Source organism: Ailuropoda melanoleuca, chromosome 10 (genome assembly GCF_002007445.2).
Source record: "Ailuropoda melanoleuca isolate Jingjing chromosome 10, ASM200744v2, whole genome shotgun sequence".
NCBI lineage: Eukaryota > Metazoa > Chordata > Mammalia > Carnivora > Ursidae > Ailuropoda > Ailuropoda melanoleuca.
In genome coordinates, this window is record NC_048227.1 from 37,518,835 (window position 1) to 37,546,307 (window position 27,473).

General features: G+C 57.7%; 2 protein-coding genes across 11 annotated transcripts in view; one reads left to right on the top strand and one right to left on the bottom strand.

The window, feature by feature from the left end:
- TMEM204 (transmembrane protein 204) lies at nucleotides 1-26,791 on the bottom strand. 3 transcript variants are annotated; one of them, XR_002142898.2, is made up of 4 exons: nucleotides 25,927-26,788; nucleotides 21,525-21,680; nucleotides 9,939-10,874; nucleotides 1-1,664 (listed from the first exon to the last, which is right to left on the bottom strand). XR_002142898.2 is itself a non-coding variant. In XM_019800679.2 (4 exons), the coding sequence occupies exons 1-4, from the start codon at nucleotides 26,204-26,206 to the stop codon at nucleotides 890-892; spliced, it is 990 nt and encodes a 329-aa protein (XP_019656238.2). In that variant the 5' UTR covers nucleotides 26,207-26,791; the 3' UTR covers nucleotides 1-889. The 3 variants fall into 3 exon arrangements, 2 of the variants coding, with proteins under 2 accessions (XP_019656238.2, XP_002920227.1); XM_019800679.2 differs by lacking the exon at nucleotides 9,939-10,874 and having other exon boundaries at nucleotides 1-1,319; nucleotides 1,541-1,664; nucleotides 25,927-26,791; XM_002920181.4 differs by lacking the exons at nucleotides 1-1,664; nucleotides 9,939-10,874 and adding an exon at nucleotides 11,181-11,918 and having other exon boundaries at nucleotides 25,927-26,786.
- IFT140 (intraflagellar transport 140) overlaps nucleotides 1-27,473 on the top strand; it is an 87,647-nt gene that overhangs the window by 35,925 nt on the left and 24,249 nt on the right. For all 8 annotated transcript variants that reach the window (XM_034670657.1, XM_034670656.1, XM_034670652.1 and 5 more), the window contains 5 exons: nucleotides 229-346; nucleotides 2,409-2,539; nucleotides 3,805-3,973; nucleotides 5,578-5,709; nucleotides 8,199-8,386. In XM_034670657.1, coding sequence (XP_034526548.1) covers nucleotides 229-346; nucleotides 2,409-2,539; nucleotides 3,805-3,973; nucleotides 5,578-5,709; nucleotides 8,199-8,386 — 738 coding nt within the window. The remainder of the gene's footprint in view (nucleotides 1-228; nucleotides 347-2,408; nucleotides 2,540-3,804; nucleotides 3,974-5,577; nucleotides 5,710-8,198; nucleotides 8,387-27,473) is intronic.

The following is a 27,473-nucleotide window of genomic DNA, read 5'->3' on the forward strand; positions in this document are numbered from 1 at the left end:
TTTAAAGTTTTAAGCTCGCCCTGTGTTCTGAGCTGGCCCTTCTCCTGGGGTGTCCAGACCCCCAGAGTGAGCATGGCTGGCCTTCAAGGAGCCGCAAGTTGTGTGAATGAAAGTTTCCAGTCACTCAGAGAGCCGGTCCTGGGACTGCGCGCTCCCCACATACGGGGAGGGTGAATGCCCGAGGAACGGGCTTGTGCTTTGCCCTGAGACCCTTGTGTCCCCCCGCAGGGAGGCGAAAGTGCACTGCAGCGACAAGAACGTGGCCGCGCTGATCCCGGGCACAGCGGGCATGGCCTCGCTCAGGTGTAACGCCAGCGGCAGCAAGATCAGCGTCCTCCTCAGCAAGGTGGGTGGAGGTCAGCAGCGCCCTCCCAAGACCGCCGTCCTTCTCGGGCTGTGCCCATCTGTGCTCACAGCCCTGCAGCCCCACCTCCCCTTCCACCACGAGGCCTGAGCCCCCACGTATCCCCGGTCCCTAATTCCTCTGAAACCGCAGTCCTTCCTGTGCAGGGCTCTGCACCTCTTCTCGCTTCTGTCCCTTTTCATCAGCCAGCTGTGCTCTCCTGGCACAAGGGGCTTGCAAGGACCTCTGAGCTCTGGCTTAGAGAAATAAAGGCTGTGACGACAGCTGAGGGTAGGGTCTGAAGGGCATTGACCTGGGCACGTCTGTCCTCGGCAGACAGTGGTCCCTGCCGCCCATGGGTGTTTGCTCGTGAATCCATTCATTCATGACCACGTTACTGGTTGCCTTTCGTGAACCAGGTGCTTCTCTGGGCACAGTGGACAGAGGCCGGTGGTTAAACAGGAGAGCCCGGCCCCTCTGTGTGGATGAACAGACACCCATCTAGGATTGAGTCAAACTGCCGGGTGGTGCTGGGCTTGCCACTGGTCAGGAGGCTCCCACGGAGCTGTGAACCCGCCAGACGAGCGTGCGGCAGGGAGGCACAGGCAGAGACACCCAGAGTGCGAGCTGGTGACAGAGCCTGGCCTGGCCAAGGGTCTGCCATCCGTGGCAGAGGGGCGAGGCCAAGGCTGCCACGGGCAGTGGGCCACCACACAGGTGCCAATGTTGGCGCAGAGACGAGGCAGGAGTATAATGTAGGAACTTTCTAAGATTGCTTCTCAGTGGTGGGTCCCCTTGGTGCCCATCGCAGCCATCCTGAGGGTTGGGATTGGCTGGTGTGGGCACGGACAGGCAGGGGCTGGTTCTACCCCCCGCAGCAGTGTGTTGGTGGAAAGGGAAACGTGGTGAGGAGCCTTTGCGGGGATGATGGGGCATCCACTGTTGAGTTTGAGGCATCTGAGGGCAACAAGAGGGCCTGTAAAGACAAGCCTGAGTCTCAGAAGGAAGTCTGGCTGAATGGAGATCCTCGGGAGGAAAAGAGCAGCCCTGCCAGCCTGAGCACCAAGACGGGACATGGGGAGGGTGGTCAAGCACTGCATGCAGGGAAGTCCTGAGTCACTGATCCAGGCAGCTGGAGGGCAGTGCCAGTGCACAGAAACAAAAGCAGGGCGTGCAGGGGGGAGAGGGGGAGAGCACCTCTGGGGATGAACGCACGGCAGGAGTGCAGACAGCATAGTGATGACCGGCTCCAGAGGTCTGCTTCTCTGGTGCAGTGACACTGAGGGACGAGGACGCCTCTCCTTGCATCGGGGATTCTTGCCTGTGCTCAGAGAAAAGGACAAAAAAAAAAATAAGTTCAAGAGCACAAGGGAGCTTGCGATGAAAATCAGCTGCCCCCCAGCCCTACCGGCACTCCCCTGGGGGAGGGGAGTGTGCTTGGGGAAGGAGGGTCTGGGGCAGGAGGCTGCTTGCCTTCGGTGCTGCTGATGCATCTCCGGTCTGTTGTGTGTCTTTCCCTTTGCTAAGGTGTTTGTGGTGACTAGAAGCATATTCATAGATACTCAAACCTGTTGATGATTTTGTGGTCCTTCTGCTTTTCAGCTTACGGTATCTTCTGTCTAAGGCCTAGGGCCTTAGCGTTCTTCTGTCTCCTAGAGCGAGGCCTCCAACAGTCTACCCGAGTTCTTGTCATTTGTTGCTCCAGCAGCCAACCTGGTTCCCTTTCTCTTGTTTTTGTCACCTACGTGAGAACTGGTTTGTTGGGATCCAGACTCCCCCGTGTCCCCGCGGTCAGTCCACCTCAGCAAAGATGACATCACTCAAGTCAGCACTGACCACAGCTGGACAGCTGGAGTCGGGCCTTCACGACATGTTAGCATTTGTTTTCAGTGCTCGGAAATTATTAAGTAGTGTTTGAGCAGTGGTCTCAGTGGGATGAAAGTAAGTTGATGTCCACGTTAGGAATGCCAGAGTGGCCGGCGGGTCATGGACACCAGATTCTTGTTCTCATATGTGTGGTCTGTCAGCCAGGTGGTACCGTGAGCTCCATTTTCTCTTCCCCCAGGCGGACAACAGCCCTGATTCCAGAATCTGCTTCTACGACGTGGAAATGGACACGGTGACCATCCTCGACTTCAAGACGGGACAGATTGATCGGAGGGAGACGGTGTCCTTTAGTGGGCAAGAGACCGAGAAGTAAGACTGTGGTTTAGGGGGATTTCACTGAAAAAACACTGACACTGATACTCAGTTGCTGAGTTGAGCTTTTCAAGCCTCGGGGACCCCAGTAGTTGCCGGTGCTCAAAACAGGCCGGAGAGCCAGTACGCCCAGGCTGGGGATGGATTTTGAGCCCTGAGGTCCCGGAATTACCTGGCAGAACCGGGCTTCTGGAAGGGCAGTGGTGGCCAGGGCCCCACGGTGCCTGAATCTCAGCTCCATCAGCGCCTGGGAAGGGGGGTGCATCCGGGTGGTTGACGTCACACTTCTAGAGAAGTAATGGTGGTTTTCAGGGAGTCGGTGTTTGTGGCTCCTTCTCCTGCAAGGAGAGCTCCCCCTGCTCCACTCAGGGCTCATGTTTGATTCTGCAGGAAGTGACACCCAAGGGCCACGTGTGCTGCTCAGGACTCGGGGTGGACGCTGCGGCCAGGGCCTGCCCCAAGTGCACCACAGCAGAGCCCACGGCTGGCCTCGCCGGCGTCTGCTCCGTCTGCTCTATGACAGCCCCCACCTCCCTACCCAGCTCAAATCCTGTTCCAGAACCTTCTTTCCCCTGGTGGCTTAAACTGGCCACTGCCAGCGGCCCCACCCAAACATGCCCACCCTCACTTCTCCCCAGCTTCACTCTGCTTCTCGGGCTCCAGATGTCTCTGGAATTTCTTGCCATCACCTGAACCTCATTCCCCAGGGTCTGTTCTTGTCCACTCTGTTCGCTCTCCGTGGTTGCCTGGTCTGAAACCTCACAGATGACCTTTCCCTTAATCCCCTCATCTGTGACTCATCCCATTTTCCCTGTTTGAATTGTGTCTTAGACTCATGCTTTCCCTCCACCTCTGAGCCACATCCAGCCCGCCTGTCACGTCTGCGGTGGCAGTGGGACACTGCACAGCCTCCCCTCCTACGCCTGTTGTCCTCTGAGATCTGAGCCTTCCTGTGCCTCCAGACCCAGCTTGTCTGCCGGTAGCACTGCAGCGCATCAGCCCCGTAACACACCTCATCCCAGCAGGACACCAGGTCCGCCCGCTGGTGCTGGCAGAGCCCTTGCTGGAGTCTCCTGAGCCAGAGCACCACACGTGCTCCGACGAGACTGCGCCGGGCCTCTGGCTGCAGTGTGCTATGGGAAGGGGCTCCGAAGCCGGCAGCCTGCTGATGCTGACCCAGATCCCGGGCACGCGTTTCCAGAAGCTGCGAGCACAGCTGCTCCGCTCAATTCTCAGGACTCAGGACGGGCCTTCTCTTTCAGGAGCCATGGCTTTGTGGATGAGAGCCTGATGGATCTCATTCCTGTAAACCATTTCTGGGACCAGAGTGAGCCCAGGCTGTTTGTGTGCGAGGCTGTGCGGGAAGTTCCGGGAGCCCAGCTGCAGCCTGGGGATAAGAAGCCGCCCACCGAGGATAGCCCAGGCCCCACGGTACCGTGGCCGCGCCACGTTTCTATCTAGTCATGGGGGCTCGGCGGGTTCACAATCCTCCTGACGCGGTTTATGGGGAAGTTAGAGGGGAGTTGGTGCCTGTGGAGCAGAGTGCCACCTCAAGGATATGTGGCCTGTGCCTCCCTTCTGGGTTGGTACAGCCCTCTCTGTCTGGTCTCACTCAGACTGTCCTATTTTGGTTTTCCTGTTACATCAAGTGTTATGTATTTTTCTCCAGGGCAGAGGCCACTACCGAAACAGTTAACAAAGCTAAGCCGTGGTGGGGGCGTGTCCTGGGCCTGAGTCAGCTGACTTCTCGCTCTTCCCTCCAACAAGGCCAATTCCCACTGTGTTGGCCTCCTTGCCCTGGTCCCTGCCCTCCACCCTCACCAGACTCCCCGGCTCTGCAGGGCATGCCACCCCCAGTAGGGCCCAGGACTCCAACACTTTCCAGACATGTGTTGTCGGAACGTCTGGAGCTCCCTGGGAAAGCCCAGAGTCTGCCTGTACCTCCCTGTGATGACCTTGTTCCAGGAGGGATCTGTATGGGTTCCCAGTAAGTCAGCAAGGGCAGCCAGGCCGCCTACACTAGCAAACTTGTCTCTTTGCCAAAGGAAGTTCCCTCTCAGGGTGGTGAGAGCGGGGAGCCCAGGATTATCAGCAGTCAGTGTCCATGCCCTGAGACTTTCAGAAGCAGATCCAATCCTTGGTTTTGAAACACTGAGTGTTAGAACGCACAGAGGTGGCATCTCTGTGACTGGAACCGGAGAAGCAACCATGCACAGAGTTTTCTCACAGTAGAGGGTGACGACTCCAGGCAAGCGGGGAGGGCACCTGCTGATCGCCAGTGAAAGGCACTTCCCGCCACTCTGGTGAGGTACCTCTTCAGGGCTCTCATGAGATGATGGGAAATTGCAGGAGTTCACACAGCGAGGAAGGGCCTGGCCGCCTCGGCCTCCTGCTCTTCCCGTTCAGAAGGTGCTGCGGACGGCGCTGCTGCTCCCGGCCACACGCAGTGGGACCCGACAGCACGCCCGGCCTCTCGCCTCTGTGTCCTTTCTCCCTTGAAAGCAGAGGACAGAATCTTTCTGCTGTTGTTGACTATTGTAAAGATTTATTTATTTTTAGAGAGAGTGAACATGCGAGCAGGGGAAGAGACTCCCCGCTGAGTGTGGAGCCCCACCTGGGGCTCGATCCCACGACCTTGAGATCATGACCTGAGCCGAAATCAACAGTCGGACTGTCAACCAACTGAGCCTCCCAGACACCCCTCTGCTGTTGTTGATTTTTAAATCAGAGTCAAGGAGCTGAACAGAAAAACTTTGAAACATAAGAGTTCTTTAGTTTCATTCACCAACGGGGATGGGAAGGATTAGTTTTTGCTGCAAGAAAATCTGTCCATGAGAAGGGTCTAGCAGCTCTCAGGCTGCGTGAGGCGCATCCTTCCAAAAGGCGGAGGTGGGGGGTCTGTGTAAGGCTGTGTGCACGCATTCATCCTTTTTTCTCTGTTGTATATAGACATCCTGACCATGAAAATGGGAATTAGATGCCAAATAGAAAATGGTATCGGTGACCTAGAAACAGCACTGTTCCCTCTCTCGCAGGCGGACGTGCTGATTCTGTCCTTCTTCGTGACGGAGGAGCACGGCTTCTTGCTCCAGGACAGCTTCCCCCGGCCTCCCGCCTACCAGAATCTTCTGGGGATCGAAGTGCCTTATTATTACTTCATGAGAAAGGTGGGAGCCCGACGAGCACAGGGCCGTGTTTGTGGGTCCTCCTTCCCCGTTGGGCAGGGGTCTGCAGGGGTCTCCCGGAGCCTCCAGGGCGCCACGCCTCCCCTCTGGTTAAGCGAGGCAAGCCATCCGCTCTAATCTGTTCCCTGAAACTCCAGCAGTGAAGAGGTTTCTGGGTCAGGAAACTCATAGGATTTGGCTTTGCCATCAAGACAGAGCAGTGCTGACGTGGAGAGTCCAGGATCCCTGGTCTAAGGGGCCAAGGACGTTGCATCCCTGCGCAGTCCCAGCCCCAGAGGTGGCCCCTGGGGACAGGCTGGCGTGTGGCCTCTCGGGAGGCATGTTGCACGCACATGTGTGTGTTTAGTGTTGACAGACGGGGTTGTTTGCAGGACACACATGCACACTCTCAGCTAGGTTCTTTGGATAAGTTCTTTGCCTTCGCTGGGCTTGGCCTCCTCGTCGCCACGGCCCCTTCATCTGAGTGTCCTGCAGCGAGGCTGCGAGCCACGGCAGCTCTGTCCACACAGCCTTCCTTCCCTCATTTTAAACTGTCAGTGCCATCACGCTGCTTCTGGACCTCAGTCTTCTTAGTGCTCCGTGGCATTTTCATTTCTCCTCGAGTTGAGAACTCAAAAAGTTGTGATGGTGTTTAAGGTCCTTTCTGTGGAGTTTCCCCATTACTTTCCCATCACGGACTGTGGTTTACTCCGTATAATGACGGGCCTCCTCTTTCCCCTCTCCTTTCTGCCTCCGTGCACCCACCTTCCTCCTTGTCCCAGAGAGGAGGTGCGTGCAGCACAGCTGTGAGTGCCACTCCCCACTTAGCATCTGTCCCCCGGACTTGGCTGTGTTCCCAAGGTCTGTTGTAATTTATTCAGAGCTGCACTTGTCCGCATGCTTCCTGCTGGCGTGCCTCGGTTACCAGGCTTTCTGGGGAGTCTGATGCTGCGGCAGCCCCTGGGGGGAGGAGCAGAGCCCTCGTCCCTGCTGGGACTGTGGCATGAGCAGCGTGTCACTTGATGTTTGTGATGCAGGAAGGAGTTTGCTTACCTGGATTGGCAATATAGGAAGTCTGAACTAATTTGACCTCTGAAGTGTTTGTAACAAATAGCTGTGAAGCATTGTGTTTGGTTAAAAGCTGCCGTTCTTCAGATTACTGACCTGTATTCAGGGCCCACAGCACAGTGTCCAGAGGTTCCCCACCTGCACACCCGAAGGTGTGGATGCGAGTCTGACCCCCCAAGGTCCCAGCTCAGTGTCCTCCTCTCAGAACAGAGATGAGGCTCCAAATCGAGGGCAGCAGCAAGTGCACGTGGCAGGTGACCCACAGGCTCTCCTATTTGTGTGAGAATTCCCAAGCATGACCACAGTGGGCCAGCTTCTGATTGGAACCCAGCATCAGATCCACAACACGACGGACCTGATGAAAGTCAGGCCTCTGCCTGCGGTCTGTGCACACATTTTCTGGACGTTCCCACTCAGTGTAGGCTCTGCGGCATTCAGCCTCCTCCTGACATGACCCAGCCTGTGCTCCTCGGTGAGCCCTAAATTCAAGCCACCTACACGGTGGGCTGCCCCAGGTCCTTTGCTTATGCTCTGCTCTGTGCATGGAAGGGTCTTGGCCATCCATGCCTGGGTCTGACAAACCCTACCCGTGTTTCAAGGCCCAGGTCATGTGCCCCCTAAAGTTGGGGATGGCGGATGAATGGCAGAGGGAGCAGTGCGTTGGGGCCTGGTAGGAAGAGAGAGGCAGGAGTCACGCAGCAGCAGCCGGGATGAGGTCGGGATTCCTGGGCCCAATTCCACCGTGGCGAGGGCTTCCCCCACAGCACCACACAGGTCTCAGCTGTCACTCAGGTATCATCTGGGTGCCTGACAGTTCAACTCAATTTTTTTTTTTCACACTGAAGTGCAGTTGACGTCTGATGTTGTATTAGCTTCAGGTGTACAGCGTAGTTACTTGACACTTTGTCTACAGCTCTGTGGTCAACATGACCAACTCAGTCCTGACACCGTCCACTGTCCCACAGATTAGGGGCTCAGCCCCATCTGACCCCCCCGCCCTCACCCCAGGCGCCAATCCCCAGTCCTGTGCTTCTGACCACAGGCTGCAGAGTGGAGGGTCCCTCCTCCTCCTCTGGCGCTACTAATCCAAGTTACTGTTTTGGAAAATCTACCTGAAATCATATTGCCATCACTTAATTTTAAGACTTTGTGCCAACGTGAGAGTCTGTGTGGGTCGTAACACCTCTTTCTAGGCTGCAGAACAGACCTGGGAGATGGGCGTCTGCATAGTCATTTCAGAACTGTTGAGAAGGTGGCTTTAGTGAGCAGCTCCGGGGACCTCAGACGCCCACAGACTTGGCTGCGTTCGGCAGGTCTGTTGCTGGGCGTCCTCGCCTGCCTGCAGACAGACCCGACACTGACACAGCTCTCAAGGCCTGAGACTTTCTGGGAGCTGACAACCAATGGTGGCCTTTGTCGTTCAGCCAGGAGAAGCAGACGGAGAAGACCAGGTGGGCTCAGGGTGCCCATGCGTGGGCAGGAGACCCCTACGCGACTTCGTCGGGCTGGAGGACTGCGATAAGCCCACTCGGGACGCCATGCTTCACTTCAGCTTCTTCGTCACCGTCGGAGACATGGATGAAGCTTTCAAATCTATCAAACTCATCAAAAGGTGAGGACTCTGCTCCCTGATGCGCCACAGGGAAGCGCGCGGCTCTGGGGGCCTTGTTTAGGTGTCTCTCCCCTTCTAAGTGAGGTTCTGAGAGTCAGTAACTCTTCTGTGATGATGTCATGGTGTATTTCATGGTTTGTCACCCACGGGAATGCCGCCGCACTTGGGGACGCCAGGACACCCCTGGCGCTTTCTGTCATGGAGCCGGTGTGTTATGGCAGCAGGGTAGGGCACGGAGCAGGTGAGCCTGGCTCTCCTCTGCGGGCTCCTGGTCTCTTGGGCTGCTGCTTGTGTTCTGTATTCTTCCTGGTCGAAAGTTCTGCAGTTGCTCGATATTTGTAATACCTGCTCCTCTGGGAATAATTGCTACTAAACAGGAAGGTTTGAATAACAAACACTCGAAACAGTATGGTGACAACTGCGGCAGTTACCCTTGCTCTAAAAGAAATTTTCTTCTAAAAGAAATTTTTTAAAGATTTATTTTTTTAAAGGTGTTATTTAAGAGAGAGAGAACAAGTAGGGGGAGGTGTAGAGGGAGAAGCAGGCTCCCCACTGAGCATGGAGCCTGATGCGGGGCTCGATCCCAGGACCCTGAGATCATGACCTGAGCTGAAGGCAGACGCTTAAGGGACTGAGCCACTCAGGTGCTCCTATTTATTTATTTTAGAGGGAGAGAGAGCACGCACGTGTGTGGAGGGGGGACGGCGAGAAGCCGACTCTCCACTGAGTGTGGAGCCCCACACGGGTCCAGTCCCAGGACCCTGGAGATCATGACTTGAGCCAAAACCAAGAGTTGGAGCTCAGCTGACTGCGCTGCCCAGGTGCCCCTTACTCAAGAGCTGTCTGCAAGCAGCCTCCCCTTCATTCCTGAGAGAAGTCAGCAGTTCTTCTCAAGAGCATTTGACAGATTTTAATCTCCAAAGGATAGAAAGATCACTGCAGAGTGAAACTAAAATGGGAAAAAAAGGGGCGCCTGGGTGGCACAGCGGTTAAGCGTCTGCCTTTGGCTCAGGGCGTGATCCCGGTGTTGTGGGATCGAGCCCCGCATCAGGCTCGTCTGCTATGAGCCTGCTTCTTCCTCTCCCACTCCCCCTGCTTGTGTTCCCTCTGTCGCTGGCTGTCTCTCTCTCTGTCAAATAAATAAATAAAATCTTTAAAAAAAATAAAATAAAATGGGAAAAAAAGATGAAAAAATTAAGTCGCCCAGAAGAGACCCCCTCCTGCCCCGCCACGGAATGCCCCCTCGTGGGCAGCGAAGGTGTCTGTAACATAGAAGCACCTTTCAAAATAGCACACGAGCCCTTGTCCCTTGTCTTATTTCTTTTTTTTTTTCTTTTTAATTTATTTATTTGACAGAGATAGACACAGCCAGCGAGAGAGGGAACACAAGCCGGGGGAGTGGGAGAGGAAGAAGCAGGCTCATAGCGGAGGAGCCTGACGTGGGGCTCGATCCCATAACGCTGGGATCACGCCCTGAGCCGAAGGCAGACGCTTAACCGCTGTGCCACCCAGGCGCCCCCCTTGTCTTATTTCTTAAACAGTGAGGCCAAACCTTGTTTTTGATGGAGGAGCCTTTTGCACACTGGCTGTGGCTGTGGACAAGAGGGCTCTTGGTTTGGGAGGTGAACCCCGGAGTCTGGATGGCACAGTCCAGCCTTCCTCTGGTCACTTTCCGTTGAATATAAACACAGTCACAGACCGTGATCAACCACAGGGTCATCTTGAGGACTTCCATGTACCCTTACAAAGTCGTGTATGTAATACTGTGAAGTCGTATTATCTTAAATATTTCACTGTTTTTTTTTAGAAGGCTATTCTTTGTAGCATGTGATTCGGGGTCAGTGGGGAGTCCTTTGTGGACAGAGGCTCAGAGGGAGGAAGGTCAGACTTGAGTGTCCCACACGCGTGCTGGTGTCGGGCGTAATCCGGGTACTTCTACAGTGGGTGCTGAGCTTACTGTAAAGAGTCAGGCCCTAGATGCTTCTCGGTCATTCTCAGTTGCTTTATGTTTTTTAAAGCACCAGCCCCAGTCCACTGTTTGTTCTTGCTGGAGACAAACTCCACACTGATCACCACACTCTGGAAGGTCGAAAGCAGCAAGGCTGAACATTTGTTAGCAGGAGGCAGTCTCATATGGGGGAAGCAACCAGCGGGCCTGGGGTCGGACCCTGGCTTTGCATGGTACTCACGGGCCGGGCCCCCGTGTCAGTTTTCTGGGAATCACTGCCGCCAGGTGGCGCGGGGTCAAGCTGTGCAGCATCAGGAAGCATCCAGGCGGGTGCAGGTGGCAGACTGTCCTTACAGATGTGGTCAGGCAGTCCAGGGTTTGCGGGGGTGGCGCCAGTTTTACACAGCTCGTTGATGCTTTCTGTTCTGCCTGCGGTCTTAGAGCTGACTCACCTCTTCCAGATTTAAGACCAGGTTGTTTGGGATCAGTGTGGCATCGTGAAGGACTCGGTAGACTACCCGGCATCTGGCCGAAGCTAGCCTGGAAATTTTTACAGGGGAAGACATAAAGCAATCTCTCTGAATTTTCTTTAAACAAATAGACATTTTCCCCTCTTACTCTGCTGGTTGATCTGCCATCTCAGGGCCAGTGTCCAGTCTGTAGGAACGTGGGCGTCAGAGACGGTCGAATGGAAACGTGAGGGCCCACAGCTGTGTTCCCACCAGGTCCTGAAAGATGTTTCAAGCCTTCTCTTCCTGCCAACCCACAAAAATGACGGAAAAATAGACCAACTTCTTTTCACCCATGTGGCAGTATGATGGATAAAACACACGTTTGACACAGTAGTGAGAAGTTTGCATTTTATTTTAACTTAGAAAATTAATCAGGAGCCAAACAGACATTACGAACACAATCCTGTAATAAAGCCATAACCATCTGGTTGTAAATTCTGAGTCACTTGAGGAAGACCACACACAGTTCCAGAAAATCTTCCTGGGTATTCTGTTTTACCGGAGTGAGTATGACCGAGGACCCAGCGCTCAGCAGGTGCAGAATAAATTAATCCTAGGCCAAGGCGCAGAGCGAGCTGGCCGCCGCTGTCCATGCACCCCAGGCGCTGGTCTCCTCCTTGGAATGTGCGTGAGAGTGAAGCCAAATCGTGGATACATCGGAAGGAGGGTGGCGCGGGCAAAATACAACCACAGAATATATCATATATGACGGAGTAAACATAGCTGTGTATCGTGCGCGTGTATATAGGAAGCCATACGAATCGCCCGCACAGACAGCCCTTCCATTTCTGTACTGTTTAGCGATAGTGATGAAGTCCCAGGCAGGCTCAGCACGGTGACTCCACATACTCGTTGTCCAGCCCACGGCGAAACCGCGCGGTCAGGGAGCGGCTGATGACAATCACCCGGGGCCCGATGCAGTCCTCTCTCCTGTGAAGAATGTTCCAGATGAGCATGGCCGCTGCCAGGGTGGCCAGAAGGCAGGCACCAATGTTCAGGTAGCAAGACCAGGACAGGTTGGTATATGGGCCAATTCTGTAGAATGTCACCAGCCCAATGACCAGGACGAAACCTGCAGACGAGAGAGAAGTGTTGAGAAAGCCTTGCTGGAGCGAGGAAGAAGACTGGACACGGGCTGTAGGCCGCAGAAGTGCAGCTCCCGTTTCTTCCCTGCCTCGCCGCCCCAGCGGGCTGTAGCCCGACTCACGTGCCACACGTCAGTGTCGAGCTGCGCGGCGTTGGGCCTCTGTGTGCGTTTATGACCTTTGCATGGCTGTGGAGGGTTGGTGTGCGTCTACTTAATCCTGGCACCGAATAGTTCCTGGGGGTGCTCCACAAGGACACAGCCCGGTCCCAGCGCACTCTTCCTTTGGTCTGCCAGGGCTGGGCCATTTTTTTAGCCACCCTCCCCATGGAAGTGACACTGCTGCTCCCTGTCCCTCACACCCAGACCAATCCAGCAGCAGCTCTGCGTGAGCTCCTCGCGGGCTCACAGAAGCACTTAATTCATTGAAAGAAAGTAGACACAAATTGTCTAGATCTTACCTAGAAACAACTCAGATTGGTATCTAACTCAGTCCTGTTCTTAGCAGTTTTCTTGTTCTTCCTGTTTGCTTCTAGAGGAGATAGAGATTTTCTTTCAAACCTCCGGAGTGTCCAGCGCCCACGTGCTCTGGGTGGGGGCGGGGGGCGGGCACGCAGGGCTGCACACGCATCCAGTTCTCCTGCTGTTGCCTCCCCTCACCTCCACACCCTGCACCTGGTCCTGTGGTTTCCCTCGCACCCCCACATCCCCTCTTCCTGCTTACTTCCCCTCCACAGCCTTCTCTTCTGACTGTGGGCAGAGTCCTCCGTGGACCTCAGGGAGCATGGCTTCCTCACGTTGTTAGCACTTAGCACCACGGTGTGACTTCCTTTACAGTTTATTAGTTCTTGCAACAGGAACCTGTCGGCTAGGATAACGGGGCACTGACATTTGCTAGAGTTCAGGGCTGAGTCTGGGCTGGGAGGCCCGACAGAGACAGAGGAGAGGCCCCGCTGTCCTGCTGCCTAGGAGGCTGGTCCAGTGCAGGCCTCCAACCCCTCAGCCAGGAGGGGTCGGACGAGGCACATGAGGCAGGAAGGAGGTGCAGTGCTGAGCGGGAGCTGTGGCTGGCGAGGGTGAGGGGGCTGGGCAGAAGCAGAGGCCAGGGCAGCCAAGGCAGCACCCCACCCTCTGTGGTGGTAACCTGGGGGAACTGTTTCTTGGAACCCAAAGTACCTGGCGAGGACAGAGTCTCTTGCAGTGGTCCAGACGGAACCCTCCAGCCCCTCTTGGACTCGTCCCTGGATTCTGGCCAGGCTAGCCTCCCACTGCAGTACTTCCCCCTGCCCTGTGCCGTGACATCTGTCCTCCATTCATGCTGGTCCCTCCGTTCCCCACAGCCTCCCCTGCTTTCCTCAGGAAACCAGATCATGCACGACCCCTGTGGCCCCGGAGCTGAGCCGCAGTGGTGCCAGCTCGTGGTTCTGGAAGCTGTTATAAATTAGTGAGGGGTGAGGGGTGGGGGGAGGGCTGGGCTTTCACAGACACAAGCGGTTCAGTCTCATCGTCACTGTCCCTTCCACAAAGTATGAATTTAACGTGTATCCACCTCGGTCATGTGCTCAACAGCAGTGGCGGTGACTAATCTCCATGGTAATTCTCTGCAGTACTTTGTGGAGCTTTTTATACACAGAAAGCTTCTGGATACTTCCTTTCTGGTAAAAATAACTAAGTCTCTTTGTCATGCACACTGACAAAAAGAAACTTCTGGCATTTCTCTCCCAGTGAAGAGCGTGTCCCTTGCTCACGGTTCTGTGGCATCAAGGTTTGCATTCATGGGGAAAGGAGTGATAATCCATTTTGTGCCATGACAATGAAAGTACATCATGTGCCCCCTCATATTTCTGTGTCTTTGGGCATTTTTTGCCTGCCAGGGGAGCGCGTTGTGCCTTGTTTCAACAGGACTTAGCAGGATAGGGCAGGCGGGACAGCACGAGAGCCAGCTAGCACGCTGGCCCATACCTGAGGTCACAGTGAGGAGGCACTGGCTGGGGGACAGGTGTTCGCTGCAAGGCTGGTGGGAGCCTTCAGGCAGGGAGCCAGGCCGAGCAGAGAGGGCAGTGCGGTGGGAAGGAACTCACCCCAACGGCTTCCGTGGTCGAAGTCTGTGTTAGCCCTTTGCCAAGCATCAATTGGGGTTGCACTGGTTACGGCAATATTTAAAAATCCGATATGCGGCCTGAGCCCCAGTTCTGCAACATCATTTGTTGTGGGGGGCGAGGTGCGGGGGCAGACTGCAGGGGTGAACAACCTTTCCCCAGCCCCATGGCTAACTGGGGTTGACTGACCACACTGGTGAGTGAAGACTGTACCGTGAAGTCCGTCATGAGATGAGACATTTCCATGAAGACTGGTGCAGAGCTGGCCCAGAGCTGGAAGGAGGCAGGTGCCCTTGCTGGCCAGAGCCAGAAAGGAGAAGGCCCCTGTGGTGTTCAGGTGCAGGGCACTGTGGGCTGTGTGCCTTCCCTGGCCTCAGATCTCTGCCCCCGACACATGGCTTCCCGTCTCCGTCTCCGGTACGGTATGGCCACACCGGCACCTTTCCACTCTTCCAAGATGCCAAGTTCCATCCTCTCCGGGCCTTTGCTGGTACTGCTGCCCCTGTGCTTGACCAGCCCTGGGGAGGAGGGCTGCTGGCAGCGCTCAGCCTGGAGGTCCAGTCACAACTCGGCCTGCCCCAGCTCGGGCTCAGCCCCTCCCCTGCTGGCGTCCGCATGGCTGGAGGGTGCCCCCCGCCCCCACTCCAGCTCAGCCTCCCAAAGGGTCATCCAGGAATCACCTAATGAATTGTCTGAGACAAACCCAGATAGATCCCATGGTGCAAAATTGAATGCACTGTGGGTCTTTGTGGAAGGAGATGTGATGAACAGCTTTATAGTGACCGAGCCCACGCGGGGACAGGGCCCGTTCGCCATGATTGCCGCTGCAGCGGGACGTGCTGGTTCTCACGCTATTCGCTAGTTTCCATGCGCGTGTGCTCAGCAGAGCTGCTCGCACTCCAAGGAGGGCTTGTAGTGTGGGCTTAGTGGAGGCATGCTTGACTCGTCCTGGGGGAGCTGGCTTTCTTCTTAGAGTGGTAAAGATGAAATTTATCCCTAGGGCGTAGTTCTCCAGGTCCAGTGTGGTGAGCACAGGCCAGGGAGCACCGTACCAGCGGCGTAGTGGGGACAGGCCCACATAGACCCTGCCAGAGAGTGGTGTTGGCTGGGCCTCTGACACCAAGAGACCCCCGTCGTATGGACACTCTGAACTCCCGGCAGTGAAAATATTGACTCATGGCACCAGTTGACAAAGCACGTGGGCAGACTAGCTGCCGGCTTCTGGAACCCCACGGGGGGCTGCCCCGCCATCCCAGCCCTGAGTGGCAAGGGCCCCTCAGGGCCCCACACAGGGGCCTGGCCACAGGACAAGGTGTAGGTTCTGTCCTGAGTCTATATTGGCCAGCACCACCGGGTCCCTTAACCGTCTTGTTACTTATTTTCTTAAGGTCAGTGTCGCGTACTGGTGTACTCCGAACGTAGGGTAGTATTATTTTGCTGCTGTCTTAGTCTGTTTATTACCTCCTCCCTTATGTTTGGCTCTGTTGCCTACAACGTGCACAAACTCAGAGCATGGAGCTGCTTCCCTGTTGAGAGAAAGATTTTTCATACTCCAGATGAAAGGGATGGACTGATAAGACTGTGAATTCACAGGTGCACACACGAGCTGAGCATAGCTACCCACATCCCGCGAGGTGATGGCTCAGTACCCGCGTGGAGCCCGACAGACAGAGTTGGAGAGGGTCTGCCCCTCTGGAGCACTACTGGCCGCCCGGCAGTCAGTGGCCCTGGGCAGGTTTCCAGCACCGTCTGGGGTGCGTCTCAATTCTCTGGCCCATTTCAGAGGCTGCACCTCACTTGGCTCTTTTTTCTAGAAGTGCAAAAGAAAGTCTAGTTCTGTATCCTCGTGTAAAAAAAGGTTTAAAGAATTCACATTTACGTGACTTCCTCTGTGTGAAGACCAGTGTTGGCTCTTGCTTTGTTTCAGTGCAACTTAGAACACATACAGTCAGAGAAAGGGCTTCATTTCCCAACATTAAAAAAATGAATTTAGAAAAACCCCCTCCTGGGGCGCCTGGGTGGCACAGCGATTAAGCGTCTGCCTTCAGCTCAGGGCGTGATCCCGGCGTTATGGGATCGAGCCCCACATCAGGCTCCTCCGCTATGAGCCTGCTTCTTCCTCTCCCACTCCCCCTGCTTGTGTTCCCTCTCTCGCTGACTGTCTCTATCTCTGTCGAATAAATAAATAAAATCTTTAAAAAAAAGAAAAGAAAGAGAAAAACCCCCTCCTGACCGGGAAGATACGAGGAACCTACTAGAACAGTGGCACAGGCATTGAACTGCGAGAGGAGCCTGAGCTGCGAGGGTGGGTGTGATGTCGGGGCAACACCGGGACAGGTGGGTCCCGCCCGGGCCCTGGGGGGTGGCACGAGCTACACAGACACGCAGTGCATGAGGATCTCCCATGTGTGCCACGTGTCAGCCGTGAAAAGTCGCGGGGACACGGATGGACACATGGCCTTGCTGGCCACCTCCAGCCTCCGCCGTGGTGCTGGATAACTGCCATTATGTAGACATTCTTCTGAAATCCAACTTGTGTTTGCTTCATGAAATTCTCCTACTGAGGAGAGAGGAGGGGTGTGGGGGGTAGACCCGGGCCAGCCTGGCCTTCAACCTCGGTCTTCCCCGTCTCTGGCACGTCCTGGTGTGGAGACCCCCTCAGAATTGTCCCAGAGACTTTTCTCCCCAGACTTCCCAGTGATGTTCATGTTCATCCAGAAACATGCAAGGGGAGACTTTGAGCAAACACCCTGAATTCTGCATGTGGAGTCAATTCCATCCTCATGAATTTCTGTTTCCAAAGCAAACAGCCCCTTCCTGTGAGCTGGCCACGCGGGCGCTGTGAATCACAGCTCAGCCTGCAGAGCGTCCCTTTCCTCTCGCTTCCTTCCTGCCTGCTTCCGAGGGCTTCAGTGCCTGTCACAGGGCCTTCCTGTGGGAGTGACGGTCAAGTACGTGCAGGTGGGAGACCATGGGGCTGAACCCTGAACCTCCGCACAGCACACCTGCCTCGCATTGCGCCTGTGGCTCAGGCGCGATGACAGCTTCCAGAGAGAGTCTTCACAGAGCAGACTAGCTCGTGGCCCGTGTCAGGGCACAGCCATGGTTGGGATGTCCCAGCATCTGTGAGCAGCAAAGTGATGGGATCAGTGTGTTCCTCCTCAGAGGGAGGGGTTCTGGGAAAGGAAAAGCTAATCACACAGTGGATCTGGTCGTGTTTCCACGGAGCTGAAGCTCCCAAATGACATGCTGTTGCTCTGAGCAGCACAGAGGACGTGGAAGTGAAGGGAAAACGCGGGGTGTGGCTGGGGTGCAGGCCGGCGCTGGGGAAGCAGGTGCCAAAGCACACTGTCCAGACCAAGCTGAGAACCGCCTTATTGTGAAAAACAAAGTTGTATGTTCCTATGAGAAGATCTCTGACTGCAGAAACCGCAGAATCCCCACTGGCTCATGAGATACTGGGATGGCTGCCACTTACCAACCCGACTGCCCCGCGAGGTCTGACGCCGTGAGCAATCTCAGGGGCACAGAGTACTTAGGGTGTTGTAAGTTTTGCTACCTTAAGAAAAAATGGTCTGATTTCCAGAAGCCAGAGTCGCGGAGCCCAGGAGCTTGTGCGATGATTCTGCTCCCACGGTCATCCCTCTGGAGCATGGGAGGCTTCGTGTTAGGAGGAGGGCCGGGCTGGGAGCCGGCTTGTGAGAGTTGGCGTCCAGCAGCTGTAGGACGTGTGTGGGGGGACAGCACTCTGCGGTACCAAGTTGCAGCGATCGAGGGGCGAGGGCCAGAGCCTCACACCTGTGAGTTCACTCGCTTGGGAGCGTGGCATGAGCTCAGGCCTGTTGCTCACCCCTCCAGAGGAGGTGAGGAGTCGTTGGAGAGGGTTCCCAAGGAGAGCCCGGGGCCACCTCAAAGGCACGCAGAGCACAATTCAGGGCCGAGGCCTCCGCCAGTCGGCTGTACGCTTGTACTTGAACCAGACCCGTTTGTGGTGGCGATCACGCTCTAGCTGCAGGATCACTCAGACGATTGACAAGGAGCCTGGACTGAAGTTCTACAAGATGGCGGTGGGCCCGCAGCGGAGCCCGGAACAACCATGACATTGTCCCACCTAAAAATGCTCGCCTGGGACCCAGTTTGGTTAGTCAGTCCCGCGCAGCCGACAGCCGGGGCCCAGGGGCCGTGAGCACCTGAAGAGCCACAGGAGGGAGCCACCTGCCGGGGTGGTCCTCAGGCCTGCTGGCGGGGCTCCGGCGCGGACTCAGCACAGAGCGGTGCTGACGCTGTGGTGCGGTGTCCCCAGCAGGCCCACGGTGGGACGTCAGGGTAGTCACAGCCGCAGGCGTGACAGAGCCAGCGCTTACAGGAGCATAGGGATGAGGTGGCTCATCCAGGGCCTCCGAACCTGACTTGGCACCTAGACGCCCCAGGGACAGCCCCGCGCGCACTCAGGACCCCTCCGGAGCAGAGGAGCCTCACGCCGAGGCGCCCGGCTGGCACACTGCCTGCCGAATCCGCCCTCGGTGGCCTGCCCTGCTCCAGGTGTCGCTCGGGTGTGTGACGCAGGGTCCCAGGGCGCCGGCAGTAATCAGGCCAGGATGACCGTGCACCTTGGTTCACACGGCAGTGAGACCAGACTCGGACGGACGAGCAGAAGTCGGCCAAAGCAAGAGAATAAAGGACGGGGGACAGATCTGTGTGCAGATGAACGTACGGGCGCGTGGCTATGGGAGGGGGCCGCCACATGGGCAGGTCCTCCTCACAGATCCTCCTGGCTCCTCTGCCAGCCACCGCAGTCCCGACAGGAGCCGTCGTCACAGGGAAAATGAGGGGTTGCACAGGGATGTTCAGCTTGGGGTGGAATAAGGGACAAAGTAATTTTTTTGACTTTAAGTAAATTAAAATTATGCTTGGAAGATTGTGCAAGGAAGCTGGGAACTCCAGGGTGTGACTGCTCGAGCATGGCAGAGTGCGGCAGGTGGAGTGGCTGGCAGTGACCTGTCAGAGGACACAGCTTCGGGGCCCCGCATGTCCCTGCGACAGGGCCTTCGGAGGAGCAGGTGTGAGGAGCAAGGCCCGGTGCCCAGACAGGAAGAGCGGCGAGCGGGCGGGGGGTTGCCGTCCTTGCTGGTTCCAGCTTGTCCGGCCTCCCTGGGAATTCGTCAGCGCCTTCTCTCCCCGCTGCCCACCCTCTGGCCCCAGCACTGGGGACTGAAGGTTCACTTGCATAACAGGTACCAGCAGGCATTTCCCCTCCTGGGACAGGATATCCCGGCGCCCTTCAGTCTCTCCCTGACTGTTTAAAGCAGACCGGAGCACAGGAAAAAACCTAACTCTAAAATTAGCAGTGTGGTGGAAGCAAGACACACGGCTGCATTCTGTACTGTTTGTCAATGAAACAAGTCTCAACAGGGCCAAGTGCATTTCCTTTCTGGGCAAAACAGACCTGTGGGAGTGATGGTGGGACGCCTCCGGGAGAAGCCTCGGGAGAAGCCTGTGGAACAGCGTGCAGAGCCTCTGACAGTCTGTGAGCAAAGGCTGCACCCGTCTGCAGTCAGCCGGGACTGGCCCCGGGACACCCGGGACTGCTGCCATACAGCTCACGTTTCCTTCACAGGGCTCCCCATCTCCGTTTGCTCAAAAACGGCTGATTTGGAAGCAACACTCTCTTGTTCTGAAATGAGGGTTCCCAGGAAGTAAGATTTGATGCCAAACCCACAGTCTCTCTCCCAATAGTTCTAGATAAAAAATGCCGTGGTCCATTTGTTCTGCTGCAAGGAGTTATTTTCAGGATCAAGAGCTGTTCCTTTCATTTCTTTGATGCCTGAATATCTGTTCCTAATCTTCCACTTGCTTCTGGGAGGGATGGAGTTTCAGATAAGACGTGCGCCAGAAGTGGGCAGCCTCAGTGAGGCCGACAACCCCATTTCTGCCTTATGGCCCTAAGGTCAGCAGAAGGCAGAGGAGGGATGTTCTGAATGGTCACTCTCCTTTGGGATGTCCATGTTTTTACCCACCTCCTTCCTTCTCAAGACCAGGCCGGTGGGGACGGGTGGAGGTGCCAGTAGGCTGGCAGTTTGCCCCCGTTCCCATGGATTGCAGGTGACACAGCCAAGGCTGTGTCCAGCTCCCTCAGCCCCACAGCTACTCTTTCCTGGAAACTGCCTGGTGGGCCCTCGGCACTCCCGGGCCTCGTGGGTGACTGGGCCATGGGGAAGTGACTGGCCCAGGACCACCAGCCTTCTATTAAAAGGCACAGGAAGGCCTGTTTCCAATTCCTGATTCCCACCAGGGTCACTTTCCAGCATGTGAATTCCTGCCAGTCTGTCAGCCTCATTCTCCAGAAAGATAAGGGCCAGGGGCCATTATTCCCGGAATGATTCACTTCAGACTTCCTGCCGTTTCTTTTACTGGGTCTGCTGGAACTGTACCTTGAGTGTTGGGACGCGCTGCCATTCTCCACCAGCGGGAGAGGCAGGTGGGTTGGTGGATCACATCCCCACACCCTGGCCCATGTCATCCCCGCACAGGACCTCCGCTCAGACGTTCCCCAGTGGGCTGCAGAAAACCTGAATGTCCCCAGGTGTCCACGGTCATTAAAACTGAGCCAGCAAGAAGGAGGCATGGGGGAGGGGAAACCAGCAACAAAGCCCCTCTGCTCCCTGGGGTCATGTGGACAGCTTCTGTGGCTCCTGTGGCCACTTGTGCCCAACTTCCCGAAACAATCCCGTCTCTCGTTTATGCTGCTGCCACCACCACTCTCAGCCTTTCAAGACCACAGATGTGCCCGCGCCCTTTCTTGGTTCACCCTACAGACCCCCAGGGCCTGGCCGGTGCGGCCTCCCACCCCACTGCTCGTGTGGCGGCACGGGCTGTTAGGTGTGGGAGCCAGGACAGGGTGTGTGCGCTCAGGTGCTAACGTGTCCTCAGTGCTTTGTGCTGCTCATGAGGAAAGGCCTGCTGCTGACCTCGGCGGGCTGCCAGGAAGCTGCATTGGTCATGGGGCATGCAGATGACCCTGGCTGGAGCCTCGTGCTCGCCCTGACCTCCCCGTTCACACAGCGTAAGTGGGGAAGGTGGCCGAGGCGCAGGCTGAGGTGGGGGCTCTCCTCCTGCCCATGGCAGGCTGCTGCTCCATCACGGGAGGGGCTTGAGCCCAGGCCTCCAGCCACATCGGCTGCAGACGGGCAAAGAAAACAGCAGATGCCGCAGACTTTGGAAAGCAAGCACGTGAGCCTGGAGTGCCAGCACCCGGAGCACCCTGTCTTACAGTGGGAGAGGGCAGGAGCCCGTGGGCAAACAGAAACACGCAGCCGGGGGCTCGCTGCAACCTCAGCATCCCCACCTGTGGTTCTGTCTTGCTTCTGCCCACCGCGAAAGGTGTGAGGGTGACTCACGGGGGTCGCAGTGACGTTAGAAGACCGCAGTGGGCCTGGCAGCCCCACGAGACTGAGGGTGCGGCCGCCCTGCCGGCCCGAGGCCCAGGGATACTCACTCGCCAGCTGGAACGCAGCAGCCATGGCCTCCTCCCAGCACTGTGAATCGGGCGACATCAGGGGCAGGCCCGTCAGCCCCAGGACGAAGGTGAGCTGTCCCGCAGCGAGTGCTGCCGTGGCCACCAGGTTGCAGGCGCGCATCATGTCAAACTGCACTGTGAGAATGACAGGGGACAAGACAGGTGGTCAGCTCTGGGCCAGCTCCTGCCTCTGTCTGCACCCGGCGCCTCACCGACCTGCTCTCCCTGGCTCCCTGCTATCTACTCCCATGGTGGCGGGGGGGGGAGGGGGGCGCTGCAGTGCTGTCACGAGAGGCCCACGGAGAGACAACGTCCCCTCATGCTGGGCAGCAGAGCGCCAGCCTGCAGGAGCTTGCCCGCGCCGTGAAGTCAGTCCCTCCCCCGCGATGCCCCTGCATGAGAGCAGAGAGGACCGTGGCCTGTCACGGTGTCTGTGACTGCTGCCTGCAGGTGGGCAGGTGGACCCCTGATTAGCGCCTGAGGAGCCCAGAGCGAATGAGGCCTTAGGCAGCTTCCCGCCCCAGGTCTGGCTGCTCCTGCCCATTGTGCGTCGAGCAGCTTCCCCGCCCCCGTTGTCTTTCGGAGGCTGAGGGGTCTTGCCCTTTGGGGGTCCAGGCCTTTCCCTGAGTCCAGCACAGACACGGGCAGGGCTGTAGCGGCAGAAGCCTGGCCGCTGGGAAGTCAGAGTGGCCCTGAGGGCAGAGAAGGGCCGCTGGAGGATGACAGCCCCCACCTACTGAGCTTCTTCGTCGTGCTGGGCCGGCGGCTGCCTTTGCCCTGGCTGGCAGTGTAGATGAGCTGTGTGGACAGTGAGTGTGGCCAGTAATGCCCCTCACTGGCTTTTCTCCCCAACACAGCTCTCTTTCCCGGGGGGCTTCACTCCCACAGGCTGAGAGCTCACACTGTGCTCTTCAGAGTCGCTGTTGCTATAGAAACCCTGACGCTCCTGATTCAGTAAATGCAGGGGTGCCAGAGGCGGGGCCTGGCGAGCGCAGGGCTCCTGGTGCTGGGGTGGCAGTGGGGCCTGGTGGGGAAAGGTGCCAGCACCCCACATTTCCTCACCTCCCCAGGCCTGAGCTGGCCACTCGGGCTGAGAGCCAGGCTGCAGGCCAATTTGCCCGAACCTTCCTGGCTGCCCATGCAGTCTTCATGGCGGAATCCAAGGTGCAGCCAGCCCAGCCAGTGGCCACCCACGCGTGCAGGACACCAAACCTCTCCTGCTGTCAGGACGGATCAGCAGGTCAGGACGACCTCCAGGCAGGTCCTCCCCGTGCATCCAAGACTGGCTGGCCTGCCTCCCCGTGGAGGGCCCGCTCTTTGTGGGCTCTTTCTGGGGTCTTCACACCCTGCGCTCTTTGCAGTGAGTTTTACCTACGTGGCACACAGAGGTTCTTCTGTCCTCTGGTGGTCGGGTCCGGGAGGTGGGTGTGACCTCGAGATGAGGGGCGGTAAGCACAGTGGGCGCTCGGGTTCACAGCCGGCCCAGAGACGTGCAGGGCTCCCCAGCGCAGCCTCCCGGGCCAGGCGAGGGAAGTCTCTGCGGTGCACATTCGCACGGAGGGGAGTGGCCTGCCCTCCGGCTCCCTCCACCCAGCTCTCTGTCCTTCTTGGTGCTCTGAGAGCACAGCTCAAGCCACACACCCTGGCCCCCCGTGGCCCCCTGTGGCGTCCTCACCCCATCAGCCTTTGGCCCCGTGGATGCAAAGATGTGGGAGGGAGAAGGATAAAGCACTGACGGCCCACAGACCCACCAGCTGCGTGAGAAGACTGCCCTGTGAGGCACGCTCCCTTCCCTCCGCCAACCACCTGGAGGAGACCCACGGGGTGGGGGGGTGTACCGTGTGCAGGCATTTCACAGGCTGTCATCACCATGCACATAGCCTGGGCAGCGGCACCCCGCAAGAATGTGGCACGAAGGGCTGTGGCCAGGCAGAGTGGGATGCACACCGTTGCACCCCAGCTCCAGTGCCCTTTGTCTGCCTTGGTGATGAGACTCCTTGCCCCCCCCCGGGGTCAGAGAGCAGTGACCCCCTCCAGGCAGGGTGCCCAAGATTTAACTGCATGTTTACTCACCCCTTACGTCGCTTTAGAAAAGGAGGTTAGGGTGCCTGACAGAATGTCTGGAATCTGGAACGATGAGAAACTCCCCAAGAGCAAGTCTGACCCAGACTGGGGTTGGGAGTTCTCAGGGGCCAGAGGAGGACCTCACGTCTGCCCAGCGCCCACTGCTCCGCAGTGAGGAAAGCCACCGGAGCAGGGATTGCCATCACGATAGCCGCGCGCTACCCAGTTTGGTGGCGGGCAGAAAGATGCCCCTGGTCCTGGAGGATAGGACCCTGCATGTCACTCAGGATTCGACAGTCCCCCGGTGGAGTTCAGAATGTCAGGTGGTGCTCCCTCGTCATGTGTGCTCCATGAGCTCGGAGTGGCTTGGACTCTGGGTTCTTTAGGGCATTGCCAGGACCCCAGGAGCACAGCAGACAAGCATGTCCCCCATCCCCGGGCTGCTGCCCACCCCCCCACCTGCCGAGACATGTAGAGTCTCTAGGACGGCCCGACTCTCAGGCCTGAGACAGGGAGCTCGGGATGGATCGAGTCAGGCCTACAGCCACACACACCGCCCTGTCTCAGATCGAGGTGACTTTGTGGAGCGTGCAGGGTAGAGGGGTGTTCAGCGCTGAGCCAGGGTGCATCTGAGCAAGGCGCCACCCACTCCCTCCTCCCCCATCCCTATACCCAGCGGAGTGGCCGCGCAGAGGGACTGGAGTTTTCCCTGGGAGCCAGAGACTGGGAGCTAGTCTGATGTGAGGTGGCAGGTGTGGCAGCCAGCATGCAGATTAGCCCTGCGTGCTGCTCCTGTCGCCTTGCCGCTCGCGCACACGGACCAGGTGAGAAGTGTGTCAGCGACCCGGTCTCCCTCAGGAGAACCTTCCGTGGTGTTTCCCTCAGTTGGGGCAAATACTGATGCCCAGAGGTTAAGGCTTAGCTGCCCCAAATGCGTTTCCAGTGTGAGAATGCTGTAGACGTCATGCGGGGAGCTCATCAAGTTGTCAGGGAGGGGCCACAGGCCGGTGGCTGGGACACGTGGCTGGCCTGGTGGGAAGGGGGTCTGGAGGCAGAGCACATCCCAACCCTGTGTGCCCTCCTGGTCTCAGCAAGGAAACAGAGGACATGGATGCCCAGGGAGGGCTCCCGCTTGACCTTGAGGCCCGGGCTGGGGGTGCTCTGTGGGTCAGGGCGGCACAGAGCTCACACTGGAGCCACGGGGTCGCTGGCTTGCAAGACTCGTCAGGACAGTCCCAGGACCCAGCAAGTCCCCTGAGACGCAAGTGCAGTTGCACTGAGTTTTGAGAGTTTGTGGGAAAGTTTGAAAGCCCTGCTTGCCAGGGAGGTGGGAGGGGCTAAGAGCCCCTCCCCAACAGAAGACCCCCCAGGCTGCACGGCAAGGGGCTCTGAGTGGACACACTGGGGTTGCCTGCCCCCAGGGACCTTGGCTGAGCACGTGTCTCTTGCAGCCTCCATCTCTTTGTGGAATTGGATGCCACCCCCACCCGGCTCCCTCGTGGGTCAGGGCTCAAAGCACGTGGCAGATGGGGACGTTCCCACCCCGAGCACAGAGCTTGCCTGTGCTACTCGAGGACTTTGTGAACACCCTCTGAGAGCAGTTAGCAAAGCCCCTGCCAAAGTCTCATGTTCTCGAAAGGATGAGCTCTGTCTCCTGCCCATCTGTGAGTTAGACCCTCATCAACAGCTTCAAAGACTCAACTCGGGGAGATCTCTGCCGGTCAGCCACTGTGACTGCATAGATGACATGTTAGGTGACAGGTGTCTCACTGTGAGCCTTCCCACCTGCACACTCAAACCTGACCCCATGGTCAAAGTCTGCTTCCCACCTTCCAGAGCAGTAAACAGACCCAGCCGCCAGTGACCAGGGAGGGCCAAGACAAGACAGCAAGGGGCTCTGCTCTCGAGAACCGCTGTCCTGAGCCCCGCTCTGGCCCTGTGGCTGGTTTCCTCCCAGAAGTCCTGCCTCGATGACCCTGACAACTGTGGAATGAAGTCAGAACTCAGCCACATGTTTTTAAGCTTCTACTAGTTTATTTTACTCACTAACAAGGTGTATTTTGCACCAAGAAAAGCGGATCTTCCTTGGTCTGGTTAATGTGTCTGCCCTTTCCTTGTGCATGGAGGCAGAGAAAAGCCCCATATCTGCATGGGAAGAATTCTGTCCTAAAGGAGCCAGGGGCAGGTGTGGGCACCGCCGGGAGGGTGGGCACAGAGCTCAGGGCTCACCAAACACGCGCCCCAAGCCCACCTCGTGCCGTTCAGAGCTAGCGGGCCCTGACCGCCCTAAAGGAGGCGTAAAAACAAGCAGACTTACGTTTGACGGTGCCTCGAGCCTCCTGGAAGCCTGCCACCTCCGAGCCCCAGCCCAGAGCTTCACAGCCCTGTGCGTCCGCCTGCCCGGGCCGGGCCCCGGGGCTCGACCCTCCCCGGGCCCTGTCCGCCAGCCAGCAGGACTTCCACAGCCCCACACTCCGCTTGCGCCCGTCCTCCAGCGTCTGGTATACCCAGTTGGGGGTGAAGGCTGCCACGTTGTTGAGGACAAGAGAGACCAGGGCCACCAGCACTGCCGTGGCCACCAGTTTCTGGACAGTCATCGCTGGCTGCCAGTGCTGTCCGCTTGTCGTGGAGAAAGTCCCAGCCCCGGTCTGCTGCTGTGGCCAGGGAGAGCCGAGACCAGCTAGGGGCTGCTAGAGGACATCACCGCTCATTCTCAGCGGCATCGGGAAGGCCCATGTGACAGGTGCAGTTGAGCTCACCTCGGGCCCTCCTTACCCTGCCTCCTGCACCTGGAGCAGGGCCAGGCCTGAGCTGCAGCCAGCCCCTCGGCCCATCCTGGGGAGGAAGCTGGGGCACCAGCAAGAGTCCAGAGTCGTGCGTGCGCCGTCTTCCTGGGAAGCAAGGCCTCTTCTTTCCACAAGAAACCGGAGAGGTGGGCGGCAACGTGGGGGTCTGTCCCGCCTCGCTCCTTAGAACCAGCGCCACAGAGCAAAACCAGCAGCCGGACTCTGAGCAGGGCCGCGGGGAGCTGTGCCAGGAGCGGTTCAGCTTCTCACCGCGTGAGCCCCTGCGCTGTGCCTCTGCCACGAAACAGCCAGTCCTGGAAAGCAGAGAGCCTGCCGCAGGGACGTGCATGTGCGTGTGCAGCCCCCCCTCGGCAGAGAGGAAATGGTTGTTTTTGAGGCTGTTTTTTGTGAGCTGGATGGAGGGCGTAGCCAACTGCAACAAATCGGGGCCAGGCCACAGCAGTCAGACACTAACAGGATGTGTTTCCTGCTAGGAAAGCAGGGAGGCCTTCTGAAGTCCTGCTCCAGGGCCCTCCTCCCCTGCCTGCCCCACCTTCCTCTCCGAAAGGGAAGGCCAGGGATGCCAGCCCAGAACAGACCCGTCTGTCTTGGCCAGGCATGGTGGAGAGGCCCCCACTTGCCACGCAGATGTGGCAGGTCAGGGGCCCACACCCGCAGAACTGCCAGGCCAGAGTGTCATTCTGGAGGTGCAGGAAGGTGGGGTTCTGGACACGCAGTGCAGGTCCCCCGTGGGACCCGAGGGCAGAGGGAATGTGGTTTGTGGCCCGGGCTGTGTCTGTGCTGACTCCGTGTCCCAGTGAGGGCGCTCAAAGCCTTCTGCCCATGCAGACACACGGGAGAGGCTGCGCCGCCCCGTTGGGAGATGCCACGCCCAGCCGGGGCCCCGAAGCGGCTATGCCTGAAGAGAAGGGCACCCGCACTCCGCTTTCCTAGCACACACGCCCTGGACGTTATGCAGTCAGACCCCTCGGGCCCCGAGCTGCATCCGCACAGGCCTTCGGGAGCTGCCCGCTTGTAGCCAGGCGCCCTTGTCACAGGGGAGGAGGCTGGGGTGCAT

Bases quoted from the DNA above. Each gene is read 5' to 3' on its own strand.
- TMEM204 (XM_019800679.2), bottom strand. From the start codon at position 26,206: ATGACTGTCCAGAAACTGGTGGCCACGGCAGTGCTGGTGGCCCTGGTC. The intron at 21,681-25,926 runs GTAAGTCTGCTT...TCATTCTCACAG, and splicing joins GGCTCGAGGCACCGTCAAAC to TGCAGTTTGACATGATGCGC. The intron at 1,320-1,540 runs GTGCTCTCCCCC...TTGTCTTTACAG, and splicing joins CCGTGCGTTCATCCCCAGAG to GCCCTCTTGTTGCCCTCAGA.